This window comes from Carcharodon carcharias, chromosome 2, assembly GCF_017639515.1.
Source record: "Carcharodon carcharias isolate sCarCar2 chromosome 2, sCarCar2.pri, whole genome shotgun sequence".
In the NCBI taxonomy this organism is placed as follows: domain Eukaryota; kingdom Metazoa; phylum Chordata; class Chondrichthyes; order Lamniformes; family Lamnidae; genus Carcharodon; species Carcharodon carcharias.
This window is the reverse complement of record NC_054468.1, coordinates 56,008,124-56,024,551: the sequence shown is the minus strand read 5'-3', so window position 1 is coordinate 56,024,551 and position 16,428 is coordinate 56,008,124. Positions and strand designations below refer to the sequence as shown.

General features: G+C 44.9%; 1 protein-coding gene across 1 annotated transcript in view; it reads right to left on the bottom strand.

The window, feature by feature from the left end:
* The window catches only part of lekr1 (leucine, glutamate and lysine rich 1), a 277,802-nt gene that overhangs the window by 91,162 nt on the left and 170,212 nt on the right, over positions 1 to 16,428 (bottom strand). The window contains exons 6-7 of the mRNA XM_041205252.1: positions 5,441 to 5,626; positions 831 to 912 (exon numbers count right to left, since the gene is read on the bottom strand). Of these exons, the coding sequence (XP_041061186.1) occupies positions 831 to 912; positions 5,441 to 5,626 (268 nt within the window). The remainder of the gene's footprint in view (positions 1 to 830; positions 913 to 5,440; positions 5,627 to 16,428) is intronic.

Sequence of the window (16,428 nt, the reverse complement as noted above, 5' to 3'; positions counted from 1 at the left end):
CTTCCACGCTCACCCTCCTCCCACCCTCACCCCAGCAGCGCACATTTCACACTGGCTGGTCGTTAATTGGCCAGCCAATGTGAAATTGATGTCGGGGCCCAATCGCAGACAGCTTCACAACTGCTCCTGGGCCCGCCCTCCAAGCCTGGCCTTTCTGTGCATAGTACACCATGCTGGAACTTGTGAGTATATAACTCATAAAACTCTGCCCACTAATATTAAAAGGAGACTCACGGGTGTGTATCTGCAATTTCCTGAAATGCACATCCTATAAATGCTGCTCGATGAGCCCTTAAGTTCTTTTACTGGCTATAGAATTTTATAGAGTTTTTATCTTTTGCTAGCGAGTAGTGAAGACACAGTGTAGATAGACCAGTTATGGTCTCCATGTGCAGCTGACAAAGTAAACAGCCTCATAACAGTCACAAAATTGTGATGTTTTTGGAAATCGCATGGGCTGGGAACTATAAATTTCTAAATGAAAATCAATTTTAAGAAGTAACTACAAATAAAAAGTAACTACAAATAATTCCAAATTCTGGAAACTTATTTGAGAAAAATATTCAATTTTACAAACAAAGACCATTACTGATGTACCACAACCTTTGTTAGAACATTTTGACTTTGGTTCTATTATTTGTGGAGAACAGATCTAAATCACTCCCTTTATATCAAATTTTTCTGTTTACTAAAACATAAATATCTACTGCCCGTTTGAGGCTGGGAAATGAATTCTAAATATCATGATTAGTTGATTAGAAGAGAATTTTGTCCTTATATTTATCATTCCAGTATCACTAAATTATTTAAGATGCAAGTTTTTCACTCACAGTAACAACTCCTTGCACTGTTCCATTTCTTCTGTCGTCTTTTGGAAACTAAACTGCTGAGTCTTAAGCTGATTTTCTAGATCTGTTGGAAGCAATAAATAGCAATTTTGACACCATTAAAAATACAACTAGAAGTATAAGTGGCAGAATTCAGCTCATTCCAAGATCTTGCACATTTATCTAACTTTGCACTTCCAATTCAGATCTTAAAACTGTCTATGGCAACAAATGTATTTTTGCACCCGCGAGGTTTGGAGTTAAAGTAACAACGTTAAATTGCTTGTGTAACTGGGTTTTCACCATATAACCATCAGAGCAGAGAATTTTGATTGACACCCAATATGAAATCTTGTTCTATTTCAACCCATCAATGAATAAAAACAGCACGTATGAACAGGCTGTATTGTAGCTTAAATTCTACACACAATGAGCAGAAGTTATTGGTCACAACAGTGGCAATTCTGCTGTGCCAATTTACAGATCTGTCAGGATTTGATTCCAGTCAGGCAGTCTGCAGGCTTCTGTCAGGGTGTATGTCCTGCCTCCAAGAACTGTTGGCCAATCAGATTCCAGCACTCTCCAGTACTGGCAGCTCCACCAGGTACTGCAGTAGGCTCCTGGAGAAGGATCGTTGCTGGATCCCCAGGACACGGATATGTGGGATGGTCTCTGGTGCCAGGCAGGCAGGCTCCGATGACGGGGGGGTAGGAGTAGGGTCTTCCCCCCAGGGGCAACGCTTGCCACTAGTGGGTCCTTCTGGAGCACATTGGGTGCCTGCGCCGAAGGGATCCCTCCACCCCTCAGGGTTGTTGGCATGCTCGCAGGGTATATCTCGTGGTTTGCCCACATAGCATGGCCCCCTGGCTGCTGGTTGAATACCACTGGTGGTGGCCAAGGCTTTTAACTGGCCTCCAGGCTTGAAGGTCATCCTCGACCCTTTCTGTAAAGGGATTATTGGGGAGAATCAGGAAGGTGATGAACTCTTCACCCTGAGCCTTCGCCCCATTATACACTGCCCTGACTCCCAGGCCACTCCTGGGTATGCATTAAATTCCGGCCAATATAACAAATCAGTAAATCAGCATCAGCACAGAATGACACAACACAGAAGGAAGTCATTTGGTTCCTCTTTGTTGAAGCTATCATATTAGTCCCACTCCCCCATGGTCTTTCTCCTTAGTCCTTCAAGTATTTATTCCATTCCCTTCCAGGAAGTACATTTCAGGTCACAATAACCCACTGCATCAATAAAATCTCATCTTTCCTTGCTTTTTGCAGCAATTATCCTAAATCTGTGATCTCTGGCCACCATTCACGAGAGGGAACAGATTATCTTTATTTATTCTATCAAAATGCCAAATGATTTTGAACATCTATTAATCCTCCCCTCAACTTTCTCTGCTGTAAGGAGGACAATCCTAGCTTCTCTAATTTCCGCACATAATTAAAGTCCCTCTTCCAGGTATCAATTGGATAAGTCTCCCCTGCACCCTCTCCAAGACTTGGACATCCTACCTAAAGTGTGGTGCCCAGAATTGGACAAAATACACCAGCTTAGGCCTAATAAGTAATTTATAAAAGTTTAAGATAACTTACTTGCTTTGTACTCCATGGGAGGAATTTTAACTGCTAAGGATAGGCATGGGGGGGAGATGGATTAGAGTTAAAAATTATAAAATCAGAAACCTGACCCCAATTGATCTCCAACTACTCTTAGCTGAGGAGGGTTAGTGGGAGGGAGCGTGGGGGGGGGGGGTGGGGGGGTGGGGTTGGTGGGTGGAGGAGGTGAGTTTGACCATCCTACTTTCTGGAGGTGACTTGATCATTAAAATATTTTACAGAGGTTGTGTGCCTCAGAATTATCTGTGATCCAAAATTATCCCTGGCCCCTCGGATGGGAGGGGGGGTGGTGCAAAAACAATTTGTTGGAACTGTAAAGTGCCATCACTAGTTCCCCAGGAGGGCCATGAGTGCGTCCCGCCAATCCATCAAACATACCTGCTTCCATCCTCACAAGTGGACATCTCCATGACCATCTCCTTCCCTAATCCTGATCTTTGACTCAATGTTTTCAGGTTTCCTGGCTGATATATCTCCTCTCCCCCCACATTTGCTGTGATCATTGGTGTCCATACCTCTATTTATAAAGCTGAGGATTCTGCACACATATTTAACAGCCTCATTAACTTCTCCTGCCACATTCAAACATTTGTTCATACGAACCTCCAGGTCTCCCTGTTTCTGCACTCCATTTAAAATTGTAGTATTTAGTTTATATTGCTTCTCTTTGTTCTTCTTCCTAAAATGCATCATTTCATTTTCTCTTAAATTTCAAATTTTCAAATTGAGCCACCCTTGTCTAGATCATTAATATATACCAAAACAAAATGAAAAGTGGTGCTGGAAACTAACTTCCAGTTTTTGAGCTGTCCAATGACTTGCACAAGACTTCTCTAATCTGACGACATCACTTGCTGTACAGGTGCATTACGCCTGCATCAGGCCTTGTGAAATCAACTAAATGTTCAAATATGGTTCAACTCGCTGCCATTTCTGCACATGATGCAGTTATGGCGGGGGGGAAGAAGGGAGGGAGAAGAGCATGATCCATATATAAAGGCAGGGAAAGGAAAGCACAAGATCTAAGAGGGATGGGAAAAGGGGAGTACAGTGCAGGTAGAAGGGGCAAAGTGAAGACAAGTAGGGTGACCAGCACTTATGGAATAAAATAAGGGACACTGACATGTGACTGAGGGGAGGGTGGTGGTTTCTATGACCATAAAAGCAGGGGGAGGGGATGCTTTGAGTTTCACGACTGCCTGTTTTTAATTTGAGCATGCGCAGTGTGGCTCCCAGCACATCTCTGCACCCACCCCTCCCAATCTCACATCTCTCCTGTACCCTGCTCCCACGTCTCTCACTCCCCAACTTCCACATCTCTCCCTCCCCCCACTCCATTCTCATGCATGTTCCAAGTGTCCCTTATTTTTTCTCCCAATAGTTGGTCACCCTGTGGCCATATCAAAACACATAACAGTCCTAACAGCGAACTCTGAGGGGCACCAATGTATACTTCTCTCCAGTCTGAAAAATAACTATTTATCACTACTTTCTGCTTTCTGTCACATAACCAATTTTGTATCCGCTGCTACTTTAATCCCATGAGTTTAAGTTTTTCAACAAATTCATTATATGGCACTCGAACACCTTTTGACAGTTCAAATACTCAATGTTAACTGCACCACTGTCATCAACCCTCTCTATTATTTCATTGAAGAACTCAATCAAATTTGACAGACATGACTTGCCTTTAACAAAGCCATGTTGTCTGTCATTAATCAGCCCTGTTTTCCCAAGTGAAAATAAATTTTGTCCTGGATTATGGTCTCTAGAAGTTTCCACAACACAGCAGTAGGTTAACTGGGCTACAGGTACTAGGTTTATCACTTTTCCTTTTATGAATGGGGTTTTAACATTTGCAACCCTTTAGTCCTCTGACATCACTCCCATATACAAGGAAGATTGAAAGGTTGTGGCCAGAGACCCTGCTATTTCCATCCTTATTTCCCTGAAAGAATATGTAAAACATTTTAAGGAATGCAATTTCCGGTTTTAAGAACTGTATGCAAATGACTGTATTTGCAATCCATACAGTGCAATTCTTTTTTGCACTTTTTGTTTATTCTGCTTTTGAAATGAGCTGCCAGAACATCTTGTGAGATACTAAAGAACTACAACCAGCCTGGATAACACATAAATGTTAAAACTTGTTACTAGGACAATGTTGGCCTTGATGCAAACTCTGCACTGGATCCTAGTAGCAGGGCAAGTTGCCCCTGGTCAAACTGGGGATTTCAATAATATTTTGCATATGACATTATTTGCTCTAAATGCCAAACAGCTGTGAGGACACAGAAACTGAATTTGTTCCAGGACCAGAAACACCAGTGCAATGTTACGTGATTTTTATTATTGCAATATCTGGCTTAGAAGTAAATCAATTTCACAATAAAGACCAGCCAAACGGATAGCCTTGGAAAATCATTTCCCACTTTAAACAGCTGCCCACGCTACAAGATTTAACTAACAAATGATTTTTTTTGTGTTCAGAACTAAATTATTTTTGAAGTGTGCACCACAACATCAGCAGTTCAAGATCCATACATAGAACAGATTATAGATCTTCCAATTTAATACTATTTGAATGTATTTTTGAAAATGCAGTGATTGTGTACAAAAATGCTAATCTTAGCCTTTGATTGGGATCTGGATTGCAATTTCATGGACAAATATTTGAAATAAAATTGTGCTATTTTTATAAATCATCAGCTGAGATGTGTATGATTTTAAAATTTGAAGCTCTGCAGTATTTTAATTCGTGCTATAGCAGGTGAGAAGATATCACTGTTTTAATGCCATTCTGATTTCTGTTTTCTAAGTGCAGACATAGCAAACCCAGTTGCAATTCTTTGTATACATAATTACACAAAATTATTGCTGGTCACTATGAACTCAGTGTGCTGGGGGGCTTAGGTTTAGGCAGCTGAGTTTTTAAGGCAGTCACATCTTAAGTAAATTAATTAATGTTCTTCAGCAAAAGTCTCACTTACTGCATGTATGTTTCTGTAATTCACAACATCTGATTTGGAGTTCAGCTTCTTTCTGTTCTAAAACATGGATTTGATGGGTTTGACATGCAATTGTGTCTGATAAAAGCTGTAGCTCTCTTACTTGCTGTTGAAGGAAATCTACTTCTTGATTAGATTTCTTAAGGCTTTCTTGCAACCTAAACATTTCTGAAAACCAAAAACAATTTTAATTTCATTATAGTGGCTCTCTATTTTGTTCTCCTTCATCTCGTATGCATTATATCTAAATCTCAATTTATCAGCCTTCTTGTACAAATTGGAGCAATAATTCAGGTCTAGGTGTCCTGATCCCATTTTATGTAAGGATGGTCAGTTGGCAAGGCATGCAGTTCACTGACCTTTCCTGACGAGAATAAAAATCACTAGAATATCTGTATTCCATAACAGGAAACTAAAGCATTATTTGCTGTAGCTTCACATTGGTTATCTCCCAAGCAGCAAAAACAGATTTCTAAGCATGTCTTATTGTCCAACCCCTTTCATGACATAAACAAGTGTTCTCTATTTTATCAGACAGGGCTGTACACAATGACCAAAACAGACAAAGGCAGCAATAACCCAAATTCAAACCGATGATTCTTTCTCACACCTAATAGGCACTGAAGTTGTTATTAAATGAAAGTTACATAAATGCAGCACAGTACCTTTATGAAGGAAGCGCTCTTCTGCACAGGTGCACTGATCTACACAAGGCATTGGCATTGATATTAAACCCTGCCCTCCGCAATCGATGAGAGAGTGTTAAAAATTTTAAAATGAGGAATTGACCTCAACCCACAGCCTTGGAGGCAGGGCACTTAGTTAACATATATAAATTAAGCCTGATTGCTGATTTCTGGATATCTACTCATGCTCCCATATCACCCACACCATTGCCCCACCTAACCACAATCTTTTGTTCCCTTCTTCGCAATTGTGTTCTCTTCCCCCAACCAAGCCTGATCTCTCACTTGCTCTCTCGATTTCTATTCTTCTCCACCAACAAGCCCTGCCCTCTCACTGCTCCTTTCCAATCTCTGCTCTCTTTCTTCCACTGTCCAACCAAGTCCTGATCTCTTGTTTCCTCCATCCTCACTGTGCTCACTTGCCCCCCCAAGATCTCTCCCTCCCTCCTGAATTCAGCGTTGCCCCCAACCAAGCCCAAATCTCTCATTCCCTCCCACCTGGTTTGGTTCTTCTCTCCACGCCAAGCCAATTTCTCACATGCTTCTTCCCCATTCCTGCCTCTTCTCCTGCCCTGTGCCAAGTTCCGATCTCATCCTTCCTCACCCCCAATTTCTGCTGCCTTGTCCTCTGATCAAGCTCCAATCTTTCCCTCCCTCCATCCTAATTTTCACTCTCTTCTTCCCTCACTAACTACAATATTGTACTCCCTCCCTATTTCTATTCTCTTCTCACCCACCAAACCACAATCTATTGCTCCTTTTCTCCTGATTGGTCCCCAGCTCTGTTCTCCTGCTTCTGGCTTTCCCACCCTATAGCTGGCCAAGCAGTCAATTTGGACATCAGCCAGTTTGGAAACAGAAGAAAAAAATATAATGAGCTCCTACTGTCCCTGGTTGTTGGGTTTTCCCCATGCTGGACCTCACTCTCCTTTCCTCCTTGCAAATATTGGAGCCAATCCTTCCACACAATGAATGGAGTGCAGCTATGTGCATACACACTTTATGTGAGATAAAAACAGAAAATGCTAGAAATAGACAGCATGTCAGGCAGCGTCTGTCCAGCGAGAAACAAAGTTAATGCTTCAGGTCTTCTCTGATACAAATTCTTTCTTTTTAATTGGAATAGAATGAGAAGTTTATTACATGTTTTTGTCCGCTACCACAATTTTCTCGAGATTTTTGCTCTAACTGGAGTAACATCTTCATTTTAAAATGCCAGGAGTGTTCTTAAACTGAAATCTTTACCATTACTTACCTGACAGGCTTCCAACACTAAGCGGTGCTGTTGCCCCTCCTATCCCATCTCCATTATGCTCTACTTCTGCGAGTCAACACAATTCAGGACACTAACTATCTCTGCCAGTCAACAGTGCGCACATACACACACACATACACAGTAAGGGTATAAATAAATATGAAATTATATTTTATTTGTAAAAGCTCTTAGGCAGATTATTAAGCAGTACCAAATGTCTGTGTATGCTAGTCATTAACACATTTTATCAAAAAGTACTCAAAGATGCCAATACTAACAATATTCTGCGACATTCTAAGTCTTATAAAACAGGCAACATTAATATGCTGTCAGAACTGGGAGTGGAAGGAAACAGTGAAGACTACAGAAAGTTGTTTGCATGTAACCAGGATATTCAAAATGCATGTATTTCCTGTAATCCGACTGAAGAGAAACAGGGAAAGATATAATCTAGTGCAGCATTCAAACTGTTACATGGAAATTTATTCAAAATGTTACACTGCTAAGGGTTCACAGTATCTGAAAAATGGACAGACAATTTTAAGATTTGCCACTGTTATACCACTAAATATCCCTCTCTTCCATTTGCTCAATTACTCATGTAAAAAAAATGTTCTCCTTTACTTCAATCCTTTGTGTGCTATTTACAAGATGAAGAACAGGCCACTGCCATTGACTCTGCAGCCTGTACCCTCCTTGCTGCTACCATATGTTCTTCTCTGCAACTGGAACCCCACAATGCCATGACTGGAGTCAAGGTCTGACATTGGTCTCAAGGTCAGCTTGGAGTCTAATTGTGATGGAATTAGGGCTAATCATGAGGGGAGGTAGTGGAATTCTTGAAAGCAGTGACCTGGAGAAATCGTTTTTATTCTAAAAAATATTATGGCTTTGATATTCCTTTATTGAGTGCCTAAGGAACACTCAGTTCCCAGGTGCAAAGTTGAGGAAAAGGCTGCGCTAGTTTTAAGCCTGGGTGGCGAGTTGAAAAGCTACCCAGATTTGTGTATGTTGAAAATTCATTTTCATTAAATATATTTTAGTTATTCATGCAGATAAAATTATATGGGTACAACATAGATAATACACAATGCCTTTTAGCCAAGGTAAATGCTGGTGGTTCTCTCCTCAGCTGCTAAGAATGACTGCACAGGACATGATCTTGTAGGACTCACTGGACCATAACTTCCATGGAGTGGCAATTACAGTCAAATTGCCCTGAAATGCAGCCACATCTTTCTCACCTGACCTTCCGTGGGAGGGGTTGGGTAGTCAATGGGGGGGTTGGTCAGTGGGGGGAGTTCAGGTGGTCAGTGGGGGGTAGTCAGTGGGAGTGTGGTTAGTGGGGGGGGGGCGGGTTTGGTAGTCAGTGGGAACGTCGAGTGGTCAGTGGGGGATGGTCAGTGGGTAGGGTCGGGTGGTCAGTGGAGGTGTGGTCAGCGGGGGGTGGTTGGGGGTGAGGAGGGTAGTCATGGGAGTGTGGGTGTAGCGGTGGTGGGAGGGTAGTCCAGGGGGAGGGAGGGAGTCCGGGAGGTGGAGAGGGTAGTCGGGGGGTAGGGTATATTTGGAGGGTTAGAAAGATAGTTAAGGGGAGGGATATAGTCATGAAGTGGGGAGGGCAGTCGAGGGGTTTGGAGGGGTAGTCAGGAGGGGTGGAGGGGTAATTGGAAGGCCCCCTGGAGGGATCGGGGAGGGGGTGAGGGGATTACTGTGGTGAGTCAGAGTGGATCAGTACTATAATTGCCAGGGGTTAGAAATGGTTTTAATTCTCCTAACGTTCCGTGGGTTATTAATGGTGTAAGACAGTCAGAACCATCCAAACCATCTTTGGGGTACTCCCGTGGGTACAACACCCCAGAGCTAGGAAGTTATGGGCCATTTTATGTAAAGTTAACTTTAGATCTAGGTTTAGCATTTCATCAAAAGGCATGAGTACATATAAATGGGTTTGAATCTCCAATCTCTCCTTGCACAGAAGCAATGTATTCAGGTCTCAGTTATAATTTTTCATTAGCTTAATTACTATTACTTCCAAGCAGCACTCCATTAATATTGCATTGTGATGTCAGCCTGGATTATGCCCTCAAATCCTGGAGTGGGGATTTAATCCATAATCTTCTGAGAAGTAGTTAAGGTATACTGCAGGTGTAAGTTGGTCAGGAAAGTCTTAAGGCTGAATATTTGGGCCCAGCAAAGGACAGGAACAGAGATGGACAGGAGCCAAAAAGACTGGTGCTGGCTTCACCAAGGTTCACATCAGGGTTATTGACGACGGGATCAGAATCCTGCCCAATCCCTGAATAAGGTCAATTAAGATACTTGGAGAACTTTGTTAATCGGGGGGCAGGGTGGGGGCAAAATAGTTGAAGCGGTGTACTGGATACACATGTTCTATGGGACAGACCCGGTCAAAGGGGATGGGTAGTGAGGAGAGCCAGGACTTACCCCAGAGGCATATAAGTTTCAACAGCGCAGAGGGGAGCTTGACCAGTGGGAAACAAGTGCCCTTGGCACGGCGCAAGTTGTGGGAAAAGTGGGCAGTAAGTGGGGCAATACAGGGGGTCATCACCCTCTGGCTTCATGGGGGCAATAGAACAGGGGGCATGGTAGCTAAGGACATTTGGGCAACCAATTAACTACAAGGAAGGCAGCTATGACAATGGGAAAATTACTCTCAGATTTTCTGCCCAGTGACAATGAAGGGTAACTTGCTCCACAGGGCGGGTGGAGCCCTGGGCATCAGGAGGGCAGGGAAGAGGAATAGGGGGCAAGAAAGACATGGAGGTCATACTTTCTGCATAGGAACAACCAGTGAAGCAGCTTTCTGGAGATGACTGAGATCTAGTGCTGCAGGAGGCTGCGATTCTCCAGGCAAATGGTCAGAGACATCTATGCCCTTGTCATCAAAGGCCTCACACCTCACAAAACTTGTGCCATGCCCTTCCAGTAGCTGTCAAAGTCCCAGAGGCCTTCACCTCTGGCTCTAAGGTTTAACTGTGGACTTTGCAAGCAGCGCAACACCCCTACATCTCGCAAGTCACTGATTCCTTCTTTGCCCGAGCAAGACAATACTTCATTTCATGACAGATGAGGCCTTGCAGACACAGAGACATTCGGTTTTGCCACCATCACTGGATTCCTCCAAAGTGCAGGGCTTCACTGATTGCACTCAGTGACATTCCAGTCAGGTTCATCAACAGGAAGGGCTTTCACTCCCTCAACATTCAGCTGGTCTGCAATCACATCGAGCACTTCCTTCATGTGTGCACTTGCTTTACTGGCAGCTGCTATGACTCCTTCATCCTCAAGCATTCAGATTGCCTCAGATCTTCACTCCATCCCCTATCTTCCTGATGGATCCTAGGCAACAAGGGATACCCCTCTACAAGACCCTGAAGCATGGAGGTGATACAACCAATGCCCTGCTCACTAAATAACCATGAGCAGGCCATTAGGCTTCTCAAAGTGCAGTCCCAGTGCCTGAACTGGCCAGTGCCCTCCAATAAACTCCTGCAAGGGAGAGCGGGGGGGTATGGCGTTGAGATAGAGGATCAGCCATGATCATATTTAATGGTGGAGTGGGTTTGAAGGGCCAAATGACCTACGCCTGCTCCTATTTTCTATGTTTCTATGTCGATCATTGTGGTGGTCTGCTGCGCCTTCCATAACATGGTCCTCCAGAGACATGAGAACCTTGAGGATGGTGAGGTACTGAAACTAGCTAGGTCCTCAGAGGGAAAAGAGGAGCATGAGGTGAGAGGAGGAGGAAGTGGAGGTGGAGGCTGACGAGCATCAAAGTGCCCCTGGCTGCACAAGGAGGTGGCCAGGCACAGTAGAGGGCGCAAAGGTCTTGCCAGGATGCCATTAATGTCAGGGATCATTTGATTCAGGAACATTCTACATGAGTTTCTCTGACCCAGCATGAAAGGCGTGGGATGTAATTCGATCTCGGGTAACTGTGCTAACACATCCATTGAAGAAGAAGGTTGAAGCATCTAAACTCTTACTGCTAATGACAGATGCACAAGTTCTCAGAACCTTTGCCCTCTCCTTGATCAGATCCTTGGTTTCCTTTACCACCTCAAACCACTCTTTTATGCTGCCGCCAATAAAAGGTGTCTAAGACATGTGCCTTCAAGTGTGATTATGAATAAAAATGATAACAAAGGGAAACAGTGTATATAGCCTGTAAGAAGACACCTATGTGATCTATTTGGTACTCCCTGCTCGGCCACTCCTATGCAATGCTTCCTTCGTGGCCTTGAAACAGGTGGAGGCATCTTGCTCACTTGTCTCGGATTGCGGCTGGGATGCATGTTGTGGTCGTCCTTGTCATGGAGGTGCCCCTGGGGGCATTTCCAATGGCTCCTGCAACTGCATCATTACAAGGGTAACATCCATCACTTGGCCCTACTTCATAGAGGCTCCCACTGTATAGGGTGCAAGGAAGCTGAGAATCATGAAGGCATCCCATGAGCTGTGGCACCCTTTCCTTCCTCAGTGAAGTACTCAGCCCTTGTCAGTATTAATAGGATCCAAGCTTGTTTCTCCTTGTAATACCAATAGAACACTGCTGGATCTGCTTTTAGCTGAATACAGCCCTCTTTCAGCAGAATGGAGCTAACTGAGAAATACCACAACCCATAAACTCACTTCTTTAATTTCTATGGTTTTCCTTCAATATCACCAGCTTCTTTAGGTTTCAAAAACATTTCCCATTTAAATTTCTCATCCTGCAAAATGCAGCTTTTATAACAATTGATTTACATTCTCAGGAATATGTTCTTAAAAGATCTAAGAAAAAAGCTCACTTTTCCTGCAGTGAGGAGTCCACTCTGAATCTTTATCACCAAGTCTCTCTCTGAAACCCCAAGCCATTAGTCTGAATTTAGCTTTATACGTGCCATCAAGAAGTGTGTTTTCTGTGTGTATCCACCTGTGTGATAAGGCTGGCTATTCTGTGTCTGGCATTTCAGTGTATATACCAAATTCTTTCCAACTTTCCAACTAGCATCCTTTATCAACTTATCTTCTAATTCGTTAGTAGCCACTAAAACTTCCCAATCATAAGGGCTACTACTTCTCAAGGTTTTATGTTCCTTGTTCTTGACAAACTATGAACTCCATTTACCCTCCTATCTCTTTCTGGACTATTGTTACATGATCTCTCCCTCCTACAATCAGAGCTCCTATAAAAAGTCTGCGATCTTTTCCTAGGGCCACAATCAATTCCAAGTCCACTTTCAGAACTTACATTGCATTTTCTGGTCTTCCACATCATTACTTCATTTTGCCAATCCATGAATCTTACCTTCAGTCTCTCATTTTGCACATTCAGCCAATGTTTGTATTTGCTGGTGGTTTATCCTGCCCTCCCTATAATGGTGGCATCCATCCCTTCATTTATTGGCCCCTTCTAGCATATATGTTGCCAATTTTTGATAGCTGTCCTTTGGGATAATTAACCTTATCTGTGCTTCAGTATCACTTTGTCCATATTCAATCAGCCCTCTATCTGCCATAACCTGCTCCTCGTAATTGTCCAACATATGTGAATGTGAAGTGCACGGTGCCTCGTTAACTTCTATTACTTTTTCAGATTCTGTAAATGTATAATCAGTGGCAATTACCTTCAAGCAATGTACTCTAACAGTTTGATTGCCATGTTGTAAAATTACTGCTTTTCCATCACTGCCCATAACTTTACCCAGACCTTTCCACTTTTTCTGCCATTCTCTTTTGTAATATACAATGTCCCCTGAATTAAAGTTTATTTCTGGCCTTATGCGGTCTCATAGGGATCATCGAATTTTCTCTGAAACCTCAGCCTTGGTAAATGCCCTTCTCCATATGTGCAGGGAACTGTACTCATAAAAAATTGAACTAACTGTAGTCCTTCCCAAAGCCGGGGGATGATCCCACATCAGCGAAAGTATTTTTGACTTGAAGTAAGTAATAGAGTTGTGTATTCAAATTTACAATGGCGCTCAGTTAGAAGGCACAATTAATTATCAGGATGAGAGCTGGAATTTCCAGAGATATAGAGCAGAATTTTCCCAGAATTGCATGAAGTGCGGTAGCGAGCGGATAAAATAGAGTCTTACCTGCCAATGATAATGGCGGGTTTTCATGCCGTATCTTCCCGAGCCCGTCTCATTATTTATTCACTCCTGCGAAACACGCCATTTCCTTGGCGGGCAGGCTCCCTTTCGCCTTCTCGTCATCACACCGCTGTTGAATCATGCCTGCCGCCATCTTTAAAAGGCAGCCGCCAGCAAAGCGTTCACCACCACCAGCTCACCACCACTGCCTGGGAGACATGGCCAGCAAAGGCAAAAAGACTGCAGCCCCCCACTTCAATGATGGGTTCCTCGAGCGACTGCTGGGTGCCATGGAGGCTCACCGGGATGTGCACTACCTCCGCTCTGGCCGCAGAATGGAAAGCTTGGGAGGTGGTGGCAGTAGTGGTCAGCACGAACGCCCTGCAGAGGAGGGCAGCCACCCATTTCCGCAAAAGGATGAATGATCCCCTCCATTCTGCTAGGGTAAGTCACTCTTTTCACCACTCCCAACTCACACGCTCACAAACCCGTCACACATCCACAGGGCCCTTACAAGCTGCCGGTGCAAGGGACATCACCATTCACTCTTTCACACAGACTGTAATTGTCCTCATCCCGTCCATGAGACCATTCACCACCCACACAGGCCAGGCATACTTATGATCTGGCATGGCAGGCATCCTGATACACTCTCCCCATCTCTATCCATGCAAGACAAACTGACTCACAACAGGAGGGAAAGGTCGCAGACAGGTGGAGAGATTCTGGAGATCAAAGTTCTGACAGAATTCAAAAACAGAACCATCCAGCTGGCTGGCGATTACCAGGGCCGGTACTGTGCTGACAGTGAGGTTGGCGCTGCTCTACCAAGTGAGGGTCTGGCAGCACAACGTCCACCAGACAGCCATGCCATGAGTGATGTGTCCTCATTCATAGGCCACTGTCATGCACTACTTATATCCCCTTGCTTTCACAGGCACATCTGCCAAACAGCTGAGAGTCCACGACCCAGGGCCTCTAGTCAAGTTCCGAAGAAAGCTCTGAAGAGGAATCTGAAGGCACACTCCTTGAAGTCCTGTCACGGTGCTCACACACACCCTCCACCAGTGCAGAGAAACCTCGGTGGGACCTAGCTTTAGAGTACCCTCTTGATCACAATCTGGTGAGCACATCAGACTTTTTGATCCACAGCAGGCTGAGGCAGGGACTTCCCAGGTCTCCTCGGAGAGTTGCTGGAGGCCAGAATGTTGCTGAGTCTGAGTCAGATGATAATCCTCTGGACTCGGTCATGACATAGTTGCTGAAGCTGCAAAGGCAAGCTAGGGAACAACAGGAAGGGATGTCCGCTGAACTCCTCAGGTTGTAATGCACGATGGAGGAGTCCGTTGGTCTTCAGGCTAAGATGATAGCACCAGCAATGCAACGCACCGAGGTGAAAACTGGCAGGACGGTGGCCACCATGGAGACCTTGGCCCAGGACGTCAATCCAGCAAGCAGTAGGCAGCAGGCACGGGCTTAACTCAATCGCTGATACCATAGTTGGACTCCAACAGCGTGTGCACAAGAGAGGTGCTGGGCAGCTTGATCTTACTCCAGCTACATCTTCCCCTCATGGAGTCAGCCAGGGGCCCTCGGGCACCCATAGGGAGAAGGATCAACAGGTGCATGCGCCGGGGCCATCCACCTATGTGACTCTGGGAGTCACCGGCACATCTGACTCCCCTCTTCATGTGGCCTCCACAGATCCAGCTTCATTGGCCAAGGAGGGTGCCACTGCCATACAGCAGGATCCCAAAAGCAGGTGGGGTCCTCCAAGTCTCAGCCCTCCAGAGGACGCCTGCCAAAGTCATCACAGACAGGGTGTCACAGTCAGCAGTCTACCTCCACCTCTGCTGTAGATATCTGGGGAGCACCTAGACGTAGCGGCAGGGTTAGGAAAGTTAGGTAAAAGTAGTTGCACAGCCTGGCCATGGGTACTGATCACTTGTACATACTGATCACTATTGTCAATAAACTCCTGAGAATATCTGCCTCCCCTGTGGCTCCTTGTTCTGATGAGCAGTGTTCTTGCCACTCAGATGTGAAACCTTTCTGCACAAGATAAAAGGCAGGTGTCTCAGTCCAGGGCCTCTTCCCTGTGCTCTGTGCGGCCTTCAGACCACAGTAATGGTCCAGCCTCACTCTCCCTGGAAACATTACTGATGCCTGCACCTCGGCAGTGCTGGTCTTTGCTGCCAGAATGTAGTGAGCAGGCGCCACAGAGTTCTCTCATACTTTCTGTGTGCTCTCAGCACCTTTAAGGTGCAGCTGGCCCCCATCACACCAGCATCTATGACCAGTGATGCTGTGCACCAGCTCCTGAAGGGCTGAGGTGCTGAAGGCGGACACAGCATCAGATACATTTAAAGTTTCATGTCTACATCTCTGAGGTAGCCCTGATCATGGAGCGCAAGCGAGCTGCCCTTGGCCAGACAGGAGTCAGACATTCTCAGAGGCTATGTGAAGATCTATGCAGTGTCCTCAATGCATGTTGTCATCATCCTTCTGCAATCAAGCGACTATTAGGGCCTCCACTGCATCACCATGATAGGAGCATTCTCACAGTCAAACATTTACAACTTCGATGTGAGGATCCACAGGGGAACCTTACTGCATGTTGTCATCATCCTCCACAAATCTGGCAGGTATTAGGGCCGCCCAAGTGCACCTGCCTCATCTAACCAGTGCGAGAGCCTCATCCCTGTTGTCGTCCTCCTAATCAGAGGAGACGTGCAGCTCCTCCATCTCCTCTTCAGCCAGCTCCTCAGCCTGTTGCAGCACCAGGTTGTAAAGGGCGCAGCAGACAACAACGATGCATGACACTCTCTGCGGACTGTATTGTAGGGCTCCACCAGACCAGTCCAGGCACCGGAACATCTTCAGCATCTTGATGGTCTGCTCCAACAAGTTGTGAGCTGCTGCATGATC